The sequence below is a fragment of the Sturnus vulgaris genome, chromosome 7 (assembly GCF_052056855.1).
Source record: "Sturnus vulgaris isolate bStuVul1 chromosome 7, bStuVul1.hap1, whole genome shotgun sequence".
Taxonomy (NCBI): Eukaryota; Metazoa; Chordata; class Aves; order Passeriformes; family Sturnidae; genus Sturnus; species Sturnus vulgaris.
Genome location: NC_142249.1, coordinates 33038625 through 33054436, shown reverse-complemented (window position 1 = coordinate 33054436; position 15812 = coordinate 33038625). Strand labels below are relative to the sequence as shown.

General features: G+C 41.8%; 2 protein-coding genes across 4 annotated transcripts; one reads left to right on the top strand and one right to left on the bottom strand.

Annotated features, from left to right (window-relative positions):
* Positions 1-384: 384 nt before the first annotated feature.
* On the bottom strand, positions 385-11660 carry C7H2orf76 (chromosome 7 C2orf76 homolog). Of its 3 annotated transcripts, none has more exons than XM_014871829.2 (6): positions 11437-11660; positions 9269-9421; positions 7620-7670; positions 4034-4071; positions 3818-3899; positions 385-886 (listed from the first exon to the last, which is right to left on the bottom strand). In XM_014871829.2, exons 2-6 carry the CDS (start codon positions 9399-9401, stop codon positions 810-812), a joined length of 381 nt encoding a protein of 126 aa, XP_014727315.1. In that variant the 5' UTR covers positions 9402-9421; positions 11437-11660; the 3' UTR covers positions 385-809. The 3 variants fall into 3 exon arrangements, with proteins under 3 accessions (XP_014727315.1, XP_088024465.1, XP_088024464.1); XM_088168339.1 differs by lacking the exon at positions 11437-11660 and adding an exon at positions 10997-11063; XM_088168338.1 differs by lacking the exon at positions 11437-11660 and adding an exon at positions 10968-11027.
* Positions 11248-14320, top strand: DBI (diazepam binding inhibitor, acyl-CoA binding protein). The gene is made up of 4 exons (XM_014871830.2): positions 11248-11365; positions 11458-11575; positions 13252-13314; positions 14025-14320. The coding sequence occupies exons 1-4, from the start codon at positions 11357-11359 to the stop codon at positions 14096-14098; spliced, it is 264 nt and encodes an 87-aa protein (XP_014727316.1). The 5' UTR covers positions 11248-11356; the 3' UTR covers positions 14099-14320.
* The last annotated feature ends 1492 nt before the right edge of the window (positions 14321-15812 follow it).

Genomic DNA, 15812 nt, shown 5'->3' with positions numbered 1-15812 from the left:
GACTGGGCCTCTTCTCTCAAAAAATGCAATCATTCAGGTTTTATTCTTAAAACTGAAACCATGAACTTTCACTCCCCTTGGCAAAATGCCCAATTCCTACTTAGGCACACTGATGTCCTGGCAGAACTTGAGCTGCTACCCCTGTGTGAAGGTGTCTCCATGAAGTAAGGCTAGAAATGAGCTGGTCCCTGGACACAAAAGCCTCCCAACAGACATTTGTGCCTTTCAGCATGCTAAAGAGGGCTGGAAGAGAGGATAATGGAAAGCATTCACCGCTGAAAAGCATGAAACACTGGCCAGTCTGCACTATTTAAACAAAAGAGACCAAACATAAAATGAGAGAAGTAAAGCTGTGACTAGAAACACAGAGATTCTCTTCTCAAGTTCTTTAAAATACCCAGTGATTTGGTCATAAAACATTTTATTTCACTTGAAGGAGGTTTCACTTCATTTTCATTAGAAGTTAGTACTGTGATGGGATCTTCCTGTGCATTCTGTAATTTCCACATGCAGTTCCTGTCTGCTGTGGGATCACACCAAGAACGTGTGTCATGGGTCAGGGATAGCACTGAGGCTCAAGAGCCAAGCACAGCAAAAAGAAAAGGGAGGAAGAAAAAAGTCATTTATGTCCCCCAGTTTTTCTTCTCTCAGCCTTAGAATATTGACAGAAATTAATTTCTATAGGAAGGGAATTGCACTGTTTGCAAAGAAATCCTCTAGGATTTATTGATCTTTAAGAAAAATCTCATTAAGCAGAATAAGGAAAATTTACAACAGGTATGGGAAAACAAAACAATCTCTTGGGATCTTCACCAGGCCGAAACAGGATTAGCTCTGTAGTTCCTGTAATCTTCCTCACAGAAGAATGCTAATTCCGTCTCATTTGCTAGAACGAATAAAAAATTAAATATTTAGCACACTAGTAAATGAACCACCAACAGCCAGCTATTTAGAATCTTAGAAGACAATTAGCAGCTTCATGGTCAAAGACAATTATAAATCAGCACACACTTTCTTTTTCTTCCTCATCATATTTTTGAAAAAGGTTGCCAGTATTAAAGGTGTCACTTAACCTCATTAAAAAGCAACACAAATAAACAAAACCACCAAGAACATGAATGTATAGAAATAAATATGTACATAAGAACCCTCAAGATTTGTTTAACACAATCTTCAGAATTGTTTGTATAAGCATTCAGCAAATTAAGTGATTGCATTTCTAACACCTTCAAATGCTAGGAAAGTAATGAAGCGTGATACATTCTTTTTTGTGCATTTTTCTGTCAGGAAAGGGAGAAAGAAACTTCTTTTTCTCCATTAAATTAGCCTGTAGGTATAATAATTTAATACTTAGAGGATCAGTAGAATATTTTACAGATCACTTTACATTCTCCCTCATGACCCATCAAAATATGTGTCTGAAGAAGTTAATTTTTTGCCCTGCTGATGATTAATTCATGAGGCTTCCACAATATGCAAAGTGAAAGACACAAATTGGCTTCTCCAGCAATACCTTCAAATACCTCTAATTATTCACTGGGGATATGGCAGAGCTAAAGGACCCACAAAGGTTCAGAACAGTCACAATTCTTTCAACCCAGTAGGTCAAGGACTTCCTCTTCTAAAACAATAAGTCAGCAACATTACTAATTCAGAACAGAGACAAATCTGATGGAATGCCTTCACAATTATTAAACATGGAATTCTTTAAGGTGCTGAGCCAATAAATTCCACATTCATTTTTTAAATTAAACCTCAAGTTAATGAAGTCTGCCTGTCTTGTAAAAAAAAAAAAAAAAGAGTAGAAGGGATTTTAGAATCTCAACTAGAAAACAGACAAGACTATTTGTAATGAATATTGAACACTTTATTAACATACACCCTTCCAGAAAAAAAAAAAAAAAAAAAAAGCAAGGATTAACTTTGCTGACTGGATAATAACTGTAATAATAATCACTACTACAGAGGCTTTCCTGAGGATACTTCTCTAATGTCCTCATAATTTATAACTCTCTAGCCCAACCCTGTATAGTGCCAAGGGCAATCAACTGCAGCTTAGGAAAAATGTTCTGCATGTATCAGAATTTCCCAGATTTTCTAATGGTGATTCTGATTGTTTTATTCTAGTAAGTCTTGTCCAGACTAGAGGTTGGAAAAAATTCATATCTCAATAGGAGATTTCAAATTTTCTTACTGATTCAAAGAAAATGTACAAAATTATCATTTTGTACAAAATGAGGACCAGTGGTACATGATACATGATACCACTTCCTTGGCTTACTCCTTTCTACTTCTTGTTGAAGGAGAAAGGAAAAATCTTCAAGATTTTACTACAAAGACCCCACTCCTAACTTAGCTAATTTTCACATCAAGATACACTGGAACATATCCAAATTCAAAATAACATAAAGGCACATTGCATATTTTAAAAAAGGGTTTTCCTCTTCTATCACAAATATATTAATGACTAATAACTGCTGTTATTCCGAAAAAAAGAAAAAAAAGCAGCTTTAAATCATTTTCTGCCCTAAATGAACGACCTTTTTTGAGATCACATCCAACTGTTTCACTGCTGTAGCTACAAACCCAATTTCAAAGAGATAATATATACAAATACTTATCCATACCTTTTTGAAAGAAGACAGCTTTGTTATTTCTAATTCAACATTTGGCACTCTCATCAGTCCCTCTCCTGAACTGTACTGCCTCTTATGCCTTACATAGATAGAGATCATGGTTAAACGAATTTTCTGCTAACTAAATTACAAATCTGCAAGGCTTGGCTGCCAGTAATCCTCGCTTCCCCCCTACCCCCTGCAGACAAAAAAGATCTGGTGTAGAAAAAACTATGATTCATATTACAGGAACACTCAAAGACCTTTAAGGAAAGATATATTGGGACCAGTTGTAGCTCACACCAGATAGTAACATTGAAGAGACATCCCAAGTTCACTTAAACCCAGAAAATAAATCGCAGGAAACAGGAGAGCCAAATAACCTACGAGAAAGAAATCCCATTCAGTAGCTGGGGAGCAATCAGTGAGCAGCAGGAGCAGGAGGGAGCCTCCTCTGTGAAGCCCCTGCACTTAGAGCACAGGCAGTTAAAGCTTTCCAGCCAGGCAAATCAGATTCCAATGAGCAAACGTCCATATCAAGGTGGAATGCAACCACATCCCTTAAGTGCCCTGCTGCCACAAAGTCATTTAGCCACATTTATGAGAAGCCCAAAGGACATCCAGGGACCATCAATTTTATCATGACAGACATTTCTTTACATTATTACCAAAAGACATGCCCTATATGTAGTCTCCTGTCAAAATGTGAGAAATCAGGTCAAGTTTCAACTCTTTGCTATGTTCAGCACATTCTCTAAATGATACTGCTCAGGCTTTCCTGAGCAATCTGACTATCAGGCACTGTATGCTGCACATTAAACAAATCTAATCTTATTTCATTATTCCATGCTGGTTCCACTACTTACATTTCTAACCAAAACATCAGTTTAAATGTTACTGATAAGACTAAGCAGACACGGTACTAATAACCTATCTGTCAATCATTTAAAATTACTCTCAGCAGAATTATAAGCATACCCTCTAAAAATCACAATTTGCATTCTGAACATTTGGAATGCAGATACCTGCTGCCCTCAGACCAATGATTTGAATAATGCTTTCCTGAATAATTATCAAGTCGTGTAAAGAGCATCAGAAATAGCATTTACTTTTCAGCAGCCTGTCCAAACATAATCAGCCAGTTATCAGTTTAATGCTACCACAAGGAACAGCATCTTCAGTCAATACAAATGTACTCCTACCTACTCCAGCTGCTTTCAGTGTGCTGTCTTCCTTCAAAATCAGTTTGTCATCATCTTCCAAACTCACTACAAGCTCACCAGTCTACAAATCAGAGAACCAGAATACAAAGATAAGAAAAATTTACTGATTTCCTCTGCTCCTGTCTTGTTTGACAGTGCAGAGATCTGCCTGCATCAAAGCATGCAAAAGGGGAAGAACACAGCTAATAATCTTACCTTAGATTTGTGTGCTTGGTGAATAATCTTCATTGTATCTGAAAGAAAAAACAGTGTTTTTCTAAAATAAGGCTTAATAAGCAGACAACACTGAAAGCTGTACTTGGGGAAAGACAAACAAACAAGGGGGGAAGCTTCAGAATCTTTTGTTATTAATAATTTTGTGTATTCAACCTGAAAGAGGAGAAAACATCTTAATCTCAAAGTCCTGCAGCCACAGTCAATGCAACATTAAGGTACCACATCCTACTGGGCTTCTGTCTGCTGGCTGAATTACAATAACCAACTAATGACCATCTCAATTGCCAGTCAAAACACATCAATTTAAATGCCACTTAGAGTGTTTTAACTTAATAGGTTTTACACATGCAATTGGGGCAGGACCAACAGCATTTATGCACTGTCAACTGCTACAGGTAAGTTGACAGGCAGCAAGTGATTAGACATAGTAACCTGATCACTTCAGATCATCCCTTGAAATTCTCCTTCTCGTGAATACAACACCCACCATCCACAGTAGAAATTTCGTTAAGCAAGTTGATTTTGCATAAACATCTACATTTTACATAAACATCTACAGCCTCTTCTCTTTAATGCTACACCTTCTTCAATAACTTTTATCTTTCGTTTGTGCAGTGAAGTGCTTATAGGAACTTTTTTTAAAGTACCACTTTCTTTTGGCAACAAAGGCAGGGCTTTGCTAACAGAAGGGAAAAACGGGAAAATAACACAGTCACTAAAGCAACTGGATGAGTGCAAAGATCCAGAGAGAATGGCTTAAAGCCATGAGACGTTAAAAAAAAAAAAAAAAAAAAAAAAAGATTGAACTCTGAAGACTCTGTGTTTGAACACATTTGGAGTAACACATCAATCCCTTCCCAGCAAAGAAGAAAAACCAGTTCTGCTTGTCTACTTATTTCCTGTTCTAGTTTAGTTTCGTGCATTGAGTGAACATTACATGATGAAATAGTCTGGTAAGAGAAGGATGCAGCAAAGTTAACTATTGGCTAGACCAACTTTCAAATTACCAGGAGCAAGTATTCAGATGTTCAGAATAACAGAGATCACATTCTCACTCAGAGGTTTGTTTCCATACCATTCTGGCTCATTTTGAACACTATTTAAAACATTACATAAGGTAAGAAGTACTCTGTACTCTCACTGCAGAGGTCACTGAGAAGGCAGCCTTGGGATGTTGGAATATCTGAGGTATTAGAAGCAAGACAGACACTAAATTGCAATTATCAGGATCCATCTTGCACAGAAACATTACAAAAAGACCAAGCAATCACAGAAAAAATATACTGCAATCATGTAACCTTTCTGCTACAGCAAATAAACCCAACCTGTGCCTGTTAGTTTTAGGCTTCTCTGTCTACTTGGATACATTCTCTTTCTGTAGTCTTTGTCCATTCATGCCCTGAAATATTGTCTCAGTTTTACATGCTGAGAACTCCACTACTGGCACCCGGCATTTACCATGGGTTCATCAGAGCTATTAAATGGCTTCATTAACTCTTTTACAGAGATGAAACTATAGTCTCTTCTCATAAGGTAAGTCCTCTGACTGGCCTTTGCTATTTCATCCCCATTTTGTCCTACTCAATCATACTGCCAGTTTTTTATCTTGCCTTTTCTGATAATAGATCTATCATGACAACTGATGAGTTTACCACTTTCACAAGAAAACCACTTTCTAAGTGATTTTATGAGCTACCTGCCATACTGTTCCACATTCATGGATGAGAGAAATAAAACTAAGCAGCAGCTTATGGAACAAGTTGCCACCCAGACTGCCAACATCAGTGAAAATATGGCAATGACAAGGTAATAAGATTGACTCATAAAAGTTCTAGACCAAGAACAAGAATAATCCATACAAAGAAATGAAAAGAAAATGGAAGTCAGAAGCTTTGAGATGTGAATTGGAGCACTAATACAGGAGCATAAATGTGAGGGCATTATATATGATGCTAAAACAAAGTGGTGCTGAATTCTACAGGGAAGGAAGCTGAAACAGGCAAGGTGAGAGACAACCACATCTGAGATTTCTGGCACTGCCAAAAAACCAGGAGAAAAAGTATGGCTCTTACTGGCACTATATATGCAGAAGTCTCACTGCCCTTTCCTCACAAAAACATAAGAAGGACGGCAGAGCACTGTAGAGACAGCAGAGATGCCAAAAACACGAACCTGGATGATTCACAGCCAGAGGGGAAGGTGAGTAACCTGGCTTTGATTTTCCTGTGTGAAAATTTTCCTGCAGTTAGCACCATCACAGCAAGGGTGAAGATCCAGCAACTGGTGCAACAGGTTTTAAAGTTATGCTCAGTCCTACATGGAATAATCAGGCCCTCAGCCACCAGATCTGTCTTGGGAAAAGCTAAACTGATCTTCAGGTGCTGAAAGAACTAGCAGCTGGGATAGCAGCACCAGGGATATAACTGAGAGCAGCAGTTCTAGACAGGAGCCCCTCAAACTACCAAAGCCACAGATGGGGTGAAGGGCACCTCCAGATTCCAACTTACACTTACATGTTAAGACCTTAAGCAACACATTAAAAATAATAAAAACATTCAAATCCCTGCCACTGATGCATCATCAGTCTTAATCCCTAACTTTTTCTGGCTCCAATTTGCACTCTCTGTTTCACCATCAGCAGGAGCACAAAATGAAATCCTTCTTTTTTTTTTTTTTTAATAGGCAAATAGAGTTTATTACCCTTCACATGCATTAAGCAGATTTCTTGCTTAGTTCTTTGAATCACCACAGAGGAAGGAGTTTGTCAACTCTAAGAACATAGGAGACAGAGGATCACTTGCAGGGAAACTCCAAGGGAACTTTGAGAATTGCCAAGTTTAGGAAAAGACATGTGACTGATATCCGAGTTTACAAACTCCAAGAAAGGAAGTAACAGTCTATTTAAAAAGTTTTCTCTGTCCCAAAGGGATGAATTGGACATGTTCAGGCCAATTTGCACAAAAAAGGAAATATACATATAGCTTTACATTAGAGGATAATGTCAGTTTAAATTTCACATCATGCTATTTCACACCACCAGCCTGTACTTAAGAGCTTTCATATCTACTTGGAGCAAAGTTCCCCTGTTTCTCTTATATTGTGTAAGCTATTCAAGTGTATACGTCTTAAGCATTTTCTCCTTCTTGCCTTCTGTTTCACCATAAGCAAATAGATATTGAAGAACATAAGTACACAGAGAACTACTATTTCAGTGTTTTGAGATCACAAGCTGCTCATTAGGGTACAGACAGAGTTAAAAAGCACCTATAAAAGTAATAAAAAATTTATGTCAAAACCCATCAGTTCTCAGTAGCAAATAATGTAAACCATACAGCCTAATTCAAAGATTAAAACAGATCTTCAGAATAATGGTCAAATTCTGCAGACAAGATCCCAGTGGCATAACCCCAGCTACAATAGCTGGATAGAGTTGCAAATGTCTGCAGGCACTGGTACCAACATTTGTATTGTACAGCAGTTATCTTTTAAGTTGTATAAATGCTGGTGTAAAATATTATGTGGTCATTTGATAGTAATTACAACAAGAAAAATAAAAAACACCTACCATACTTGTAATTTTTAAAAGGAGGAGGAAGTCCTGCTCTTGAAGACACATCTATTAATATAAAAGCACAAAGTTAAAACAAAATTCTCATTTTAAATTATTTCCAATACTTCATTTTCCATTATTGGACCAAGTATGAATCCCCTGGGCAGCCTTTACATCAAAAAAAATCTGCAACATAGGAAACTTGTTTGAGCATCAAATGCTGAAACACAGCCTTTGGCTCAGATTCTGTAGTGACTCCATATGTGAATAACTTCATTTTAGCATGAAGTCCCTCTGAACAAAACACCCCATGAGGACAGTGAGTCAGTACAATTGGGGTATGATCAAGAGAGTCTGATCCTTCAGAATTCTGCCAGGAACATCCTTTTAATGGCTTGCCCAGCATCTCTCTTTACACAAACAGCTGACAACTGTTATTCAGAACTGAACCGTTTGGTACATGCCATGAGAACCAGCCATGAAAAGGAAGCCAAGGTGTAGAAAATTAACTCTTTAGCTGCTTGCAGGACACAGCCATGATTTCTTCAGTAATTTAACCACTTATCTTAAACTGCCTCTTCAAAACAGATTAAAATAAAGGAAGGAACAGGGCTTTTGGACTCCTGTGGAACGAGGTTCTAAAAAGTCTCATTCAAAACATTAACTTTGTCTCAAATAACAGTGAGCTGCAATACTGCACACATCAAAAGCAAGTTTCATAGCATTGGTTTTTATTTTCTTGTTCATAACAGCAGCTGTGCCATATGTTCTGAAAATGCCTGCAGTTTTCCAAAAGTATCCTAAGATCTTGCCATGTCTATCACTGTTTAGAAGTATGGAAATTGCCAAATACAAGACACTCATGAGTCCCAGGGCAATGTCCTAGGAGTTGCTCAAATGTTGTCATCTATAACAGCTCAAGACTTGTTTAAACTGACTTAATGCAAAAAAAAAACAAATTATGTTATTTTGTACCCTTTGCATGTCTCCACTGAGGTGTGTGGAAATACACCTGCAGGATCAAGGGTAACACCCTAGTTACCAAGTCACTGTGTGGGCTGGTCTGCAGTACTTAACTTTTAGATTCACTGTCATTTTCAACCAGGCTTCTAAAAGAGAAAGCCCACAGATAAACAAATCTGCACCACAGAGCTCAAGATGGAGACAGAAACTCAGAAACAAACATGCACAGTGAGACCACACAGTGTCAAAAACAAATTTTTAAGATTCTCTCTTCTCACAAATAGCAAACAGACTTGCATTCCCACATTCCACATACTTGTGTAGTTAGGATCAAAGACTTTTTAAATTCTATTAATTTATTCCTAATAATTTATGAGTATTTGCCTGACAGCACCACTCAAGGAGCCTGAGGTACTGAGCCAAATGCAGCAATGCCCTTGTTTGTTTCTTTTGGACTAAATGTGGGGATTTGGGCAGGGGGAGCAGTCCATCCAAATTCAAGCATGGCACACCAACCATGGAAGCTCTTATTAACTCCTGACCTTTCATCCAAGGAAGGAAAGCACACAGGTCATGTAAACACAAATTTGGCATCTCTATCAAAGCCACAGAATTCCCATTCGTTTGCTCCCTTCCACCTTCTTGTGCAGGGACAGCAACATTGGGGACTGAAGGGAAGGAATGAGCCCTCCCCATCTTACCCTTCCGCACAAAAGCCATGAAGTCCTTCACTGTCTGATCCAGGGGAACTCCATGGTACACCACGGGCCTGAAATTGCGGTGCTCAAAAGAGCGGACAAGACGAACTGTGACGGTCGAGCTTCCTGCTGACATGAGAATTAACTCTGAATAACCTGGGAAACATTAAAGGGAGGAATTATTGCCTTTCCTCTGCTCATGAGCATGGCTGGAAAACGAGGTGTAGGTGGGCTTCAAGCAAAGAATAAAACGTGGTGAGAAATCCAACCAACAGCATTGTGCCTTTCAGGATTTCACTTTATGATTCCTGTTACTGGGGCAGTAACAGGGTCTTAACACAAACAGGGCATTACTGACATTGCACACCACACACTCCAGTATCTGAGCTGTGTAATGCCACACCAGACTCCCTACTAAACATTCAAAAGTGCTATGGATAAATGCAAGTGTGTTGTGTAGGTTTTAAGTGACTGAAGACTTTACCTGCTGGGCGACTAACCCTATGTTCTAGAAGAATGTCCTAATACAAACAAACCCAAAGACTTTTTTTAACATACTTATGTTGTAGAGAGTGTAATACTCTGAAAAATGCCTAAGCTGTTACACAATACTCATTTTCACCTCCCCAGGGCAACTGAAAAACCACCCCCACATACACAGGCAAGTAATTTTCCTGATGCATAATTATGGGATTTAATTTATAATAGTCGGTCTCTAGAATGGCTCTGTGGGCTTATACTAGAGAGCAGAGCCTAAAACAGAGTGGCCTTGTCAACCCAAAACCCTCTTCAGACAAGCCCATGTATTGTTCCATTGGGTTTTTTCTCTCCACAGGAAAATAAGCTCTTTTCTACTTTGACAAACTTCTCTGATTTTGGCGCTGGGCGTCCCTCAGCTTTCTGTCCACGTGCTGAAGTGCCATAGCTGCTGCAGCAATGAGCAAGGACTGCAGCCATGTGCTCCAACATCAGCACGACCTTTGCACCTCCCACCCCTGAGCAGGCTGAGATCAGCCACCACCTCCAGTCCTGAGAGGGAACCTTTCACCTATTCACCCCTTATGTTCTTTTTTGTGTGTCTGGTTTTGGGGTCTTTTTTTTCCCTTTTTTTTTGCTGTAGGGTTATTTAAGTGCCCCACCATCATGCAGGTGCATCCCAACCTTGGCTGTATTTGTCCCGGCCATAGCCTGGCAAAGTAAACTAGCAATATTTTCATCAAGTACTATTTGCAACTTGTTTTTACACCACCTTGGTTAATAACCCCCCGAGTTGCAATTTCATTTTAAATGAGATGTGTGTGTCACACACCACACAAGTAACACGTGCCAATCAATTTTAAAGCATGCTTTGCACCTGGAAATAATTTATACTAAACAGCCAAGATGGATGTTCCCTTGGTGCTATTCCACATGGCCTGGTGACTTGGAGGGGTGCAGTAAAGGGCACAGCACTCAACTCACTTGCTCCTAAGCAGCATGTTAAAACACTGTGGCAACCAGAATCGAGAGCTCAATCAGAAATCGCCAATTTTCACATTTACTCCTCAAACCGATCGCACGTTGGGCTGAGACCATGTGCTACCCCGCACCCCCACGGGAACAGGAAGGCAGGTGGGAGACACTGGCGGCCCATTCCTCTGGGAGAGAGAATCCTCCCCGGACCCGCAGCAGCACCAGCCCCATTAAGAACTCTCAGCCTCACCCCGTCGCCCGCCCGCCTGCGCCCGGTACCGCTCTCCGCCGCCACTTCCGGGTCCCGCCCTGCCCGCTCTGCCAATCGCGTCCTTCCGGTGGCACCTCTGAGACGCGGGATTGGCTGCGAGAGCTCTGTCCCGCCCCGCCTCCGCCCCGCCTCCGCCCCGCCCCCGCCGTTGTTTCTCTTCATGCCCTGATGAATGGGAGGCACCCTCACGGCCTCCGTATTGGCTCCGCGCCCGCCCTGCGCCCGCCCCCGGCCCGCGCTGATTGGTGCTCGCCGTGCCCGAGGCGCTGCGATTGGCCGGCGGCCGGTCTGGCGAGGGGTGAGGCGGGCGCGCGGCGGGGGCGGTGAGGCAGAAGCGGCGGGGTCGGGACCGTGCTGTGTTCGTCGCAATGACCGAGGTGCGGGGGGCTGTGGGGAGCCAGGGGGAGCTGGGGGCTCCAGGGACTCCGGGTACCTTCCCCTCACTCACCCGCTGCCGCCTTTCCCCCAGGCCGCGTTCCAGAAAGCTGCCGAGGAGGTGAAGCAGCTGAAGTCGCAGCCCACGGACCAGGAGATGCTGGAAATCTACAGCCACTACAAACAGGCCACGGTGGGCGACGTGAACACGGGTGGGTACCGCCCCGGCTGCCCCCGCCGGCGGCGCTGGAGACGCTTCCTGAAGCAAAATCTCTCCCCCGTTGCGCTTCCCTCAGCCAAAGTGACTCAGTGCCGACTTGGCACGGATTTGTGTGCGGGAGGGCACAGGCTGACCCGATAAGGCTTTGTGCAATTCGTGGTTTTTAGATTAACCCGGCTGCCGCCGTCTGTGCCGTGCAGTGAGGGCCTGAGAATGCTTTGTTGGGATTGGGATTTTTGGAGACCTCTGTCTATAAGTGGCTGCTCAGGCTGAGGAGCGCTGCTTTAATGCAAACACTTCTGGGTTATACAGTAAGGCAAACGATACAAGGGTGGAATCACAACACTGGAGGGGATGACACATGCAGTTTATTTAGACTGGATTCGCTGCTAAAAATAATACTGGAAAGCAAAACCAGAAGAATAGGAGAAAACTTTTATAGGACCTGCAATTAAATATACTTCAGAAAGACTGTACCAGAAATATGTCTGCAAGTACACAGTGCAAAATGTTTCTGGCCAGTTCTCTCACTACAGTGCTGTCTATGGCAGCTCAACCTTTGGAATAACATTTAAAGTGAAGCATGTCTCTATCGACCTTGTGTAACTCTGGAGTAGCTAGAATTAGAAAGGGAAAAGGTCATTTCTTTGGAGTGCTGGCCTCCTAACCTAGTAGCTGGCAAAGTTCATTGAGCGTCTATTGATTTAAAAGCTGGCAGTGAAGTGTACAGGAAATGGTAATTTAATCTCCTTTTTCCAAAGCTGGCAGCATGAGGGAGAAAAGAAGTGATTTTGGGTTTAAGATGTGATCCTTTTGGTGTGGCTGGACATCAGCATTATTAGTGCTTGACGGGGTGAAACAGTGCTGCAGAGCTGTGAATGTGCCACCATTCCTGCAAGTGTCTGCACTCCTGTGAAGCAGCAGCCAACGTGAGTTGGCCAGAGAAGCAGCCTGTGGGAGGGTGACTGGTGGGATTTGTGCTGGAGAGAAGGGGAGCTGCCAACTGGAGCTGCAGGTCACTGTGCCATGGGAGCTGTACAAGGGTGTTCTGTGGATACTGCCCAGTTCCATTTGTGAGTTCGAAGAATTATCTTTACAGAGAGTGAGAGAGAGGAAGTAAAACCACAAAGGGGACTTGACACGAAGCTTGATACACTTTCTACTTGGCCACACTACAGCCTACAGTGAAGTGAGTCAGATTTCCAAGGTTTCCAAATGCAGATGCAGAACTATAGGTTAGAAATACAGCACTAACTTGATGATACTGAGTTCTGTGTTACTAGAAACAGCTGGCTGTTTTCATGTCTCTGCCTGTAATGGACCTCAGGGTATTTCTGCTTTACTTTAGAGCCTTTCTTCTTTAATTGGATAGCTCTTATGTGACAGCAGGCTCTTCAGAAAGTACAACTAAACCAAATCACAGTAGTTGGTGCTCTTCTGCTCAGATGCTGCTGTCTCAAAGGAATTTGAAGGAGTGTTTCTTCTGTCACCAACCATGGTGTAACATATTCCCCTGAGGTGATCTGCTGGCTACAGGTTAGCAAATAACAGCTGCAGAGATGAGCCATTGTATTTAGTCACCCTTAGGAGCTAGCTAAGCCTTCAAGTGGGTATTACCTACAGCCAGATCACACAAACTAATCCTGCTGCTTATCCTGTCTCTCTCAGAGCGCCCTGGTATGCTGGACTTCAAAGGCAAAGCAAAGTGGGATGCCTGGAGTGCACTGAAAGGTAAGTGTCTGATTAAAGAAATGAATACAATTACTACTGGCAAACTAGTCTGAAAGACACATGTAGTTCAGCAAGAAACAGAATAGTGTAGCTTTTTAATACAAGAGTTCTAGAAGTTCAGAATGCCATGATAATAAAATTTAATTACCTCTGCAAGTCAGAAATAATCCTGAAAAATATGTCCGAAGTGAAAGGGAATTAGGGTGCAAAATGCCCAGCTGGCCTAAGATGTTAAATAAAGAAGAACAATAACAGCAGCAGAAATCTAAATGTGTTTCCCTGTTCCCAGCCTGGTACTCCGAAGACTGAGCTCTCCCTCCAGCTGTTGAGCATCCTTACAGTTAGGAAAGCTTTGGAGGAAACAACTGAGCTCCCAGCTCTAAATGAGGAGCCAAACAAGTGGTCGACAATGGGTCTTTTTTTCTGGCGTTTTAAGGAATAGCTTTCCTGTAGTAATTGTCAGTGACATTAATAAAACTCATACACTGCTCTGTTGCCATCTGTGCAAAAACAGCTTTGCTTGGAAATAGTTTTTCCATGACTGACGGGGAACACATTTGTTTAAAACTTTGGCAGTGGATTCTCAGCCAAGTGACCTTCCTGGCCCCTTTTCTCTCTGGTGGCACAGGCTATTGCGAGGAATTGTGACTTGAAAAAGGCATCTCCATCTGTGAAAGGTATCTGACTGCTTCCTGTGTTCTGTCCTTCAGGAATGTCCAAAGAAGATGCAATGAAAGCTTACATAGCAAAAGTGGAAGAACTAAAGGGCAAATATGGCATCTGAGGACTGAATAAATCAGCTACATGCACGCCTGCAACCTGCCTTATTTCTAATAATGTGGAAAACTGGTTTCTAAGAGTAACCTTAGATACCTAATATGTCATAGCCGGTTCTCCTCATGCCTGTAGTTCAGGAGAAATTATGTACCTGCCTAATGTACTGACACGGTATAAATTCCTTCTGGGAACAAAATCTGGAACTCATTAAAGTGCATTTGGTACTTTAGCTGTTGTGCTGGTCATCCCTGAGTGTTGCTGTGGGCTCGTCCCGCAGCTGCCGCGTTCCGGCTGCCGAGCAGAGCCGCCTCCCCTGCCCTTGTGCCACTAGAGGGGGTCGGTCACCTGCGTTCGGGCACTGCGGATCCTGCCCGAACCACTCCTTCCCAGGCAGGTAAGTGGCAGCCCACAGAAGCTGGAGCACCACAGAGCTTATCTGGAAAAGGCAATGCTAAGAACAAGGTGCTTGATACTTGTTACCCGGAGCTTTCAGAGACTTAGTCAACAGCTGCCAAATCATCTTTCATAAAACACTTCTGGGACATGTTATTTCCCAACAGCAGTGTTGGGCTTCTAGAGAAAAGGCAAATGCTGAACACAAAGCCTTCCCTGGGAAAGGAAAGGTTGCACAGGCCGTGGAGTTTATTCTCTTGAGGCTGTAAAAGAGAATCAACTTGACGTTGCCATGCAATTGGCTGCAGTGAGGGGTGAGTCACATAAAGACTGGCTGAACACTGGCAAGACTGCTGGAAGAGAGACTTACAGTGATCATCAGCAAAAGTTCAATTACAAAACACACAGTTGTGACCATCTCCAATAGGCTAATTGTTTTAGTCTGCCTAGTGTAGTGTCTTGGAGCTGCTGATGATGGAAAGGGAAGATTTTGCTTTGAAAATGTGACATTGAACTATTCCAGGATAGAACATTTGAGAATGTAATCACAACCTTATACAGTATACTTATATAGTGCTGTACTGATTAGGATCTGAATAGGTGAGGATTTCAAGCACTCTTCAGATAAGCAATAGATTTCTAGAACTACATAGGGATGAAAACTATCATGTATCTGTCTAGGTAAATACAGTTTTGTAGCTAGTTATATGTGGTGAGTAGTAGATTTAGAGATTGCTTCACAGGCTTTCAAAAATTGTAACTTCGCCCTTTACTGCTTTTTGTCCTTTAAAATGTGTTAGGATAAAGAGGAAAAAAAAGAACAAAAAGGCAAAGTTTATTCTTGTTTATCCTTGTTCTTCTGGGTAAGTAAAATAAGCATTTGGGGCTTTTTTTACCTGCTCTTGTATCTGTTACTTGAGATTGTCATAATTAAATTCACTTTGCAAGAGAGGGGTAAGAGCAGATGTTCACGATAAGAAGTGCTTTTACCTCTCCTCTAGCCCTAAATTCCACATCTACAGCTCCATCTTGGCAGCTGTATTTCATGAAGCTGGTTATCGTTGAAGGATTCTGCCAACCTTTACCAGAAAAGAGCTCACACCGGCAAATGCTCCCACACTGCTCGTTTGTTGGCAGCTGATGCACTGTGAGCACACTGTGCTTTGCCAGCATTTTTTCTGTCATAACAGGTATAGTCAGAATTTCTGACTGCTAAAGTAGTGGAGTTGGGTCTAACGGATGGGCTGGGAGTAGCAAGTTCTATATCCCAGTTCTCATTTGGATTAGTTTCCTCTGTGACAATTAATTGTTACAGTGCTGATCTCCTT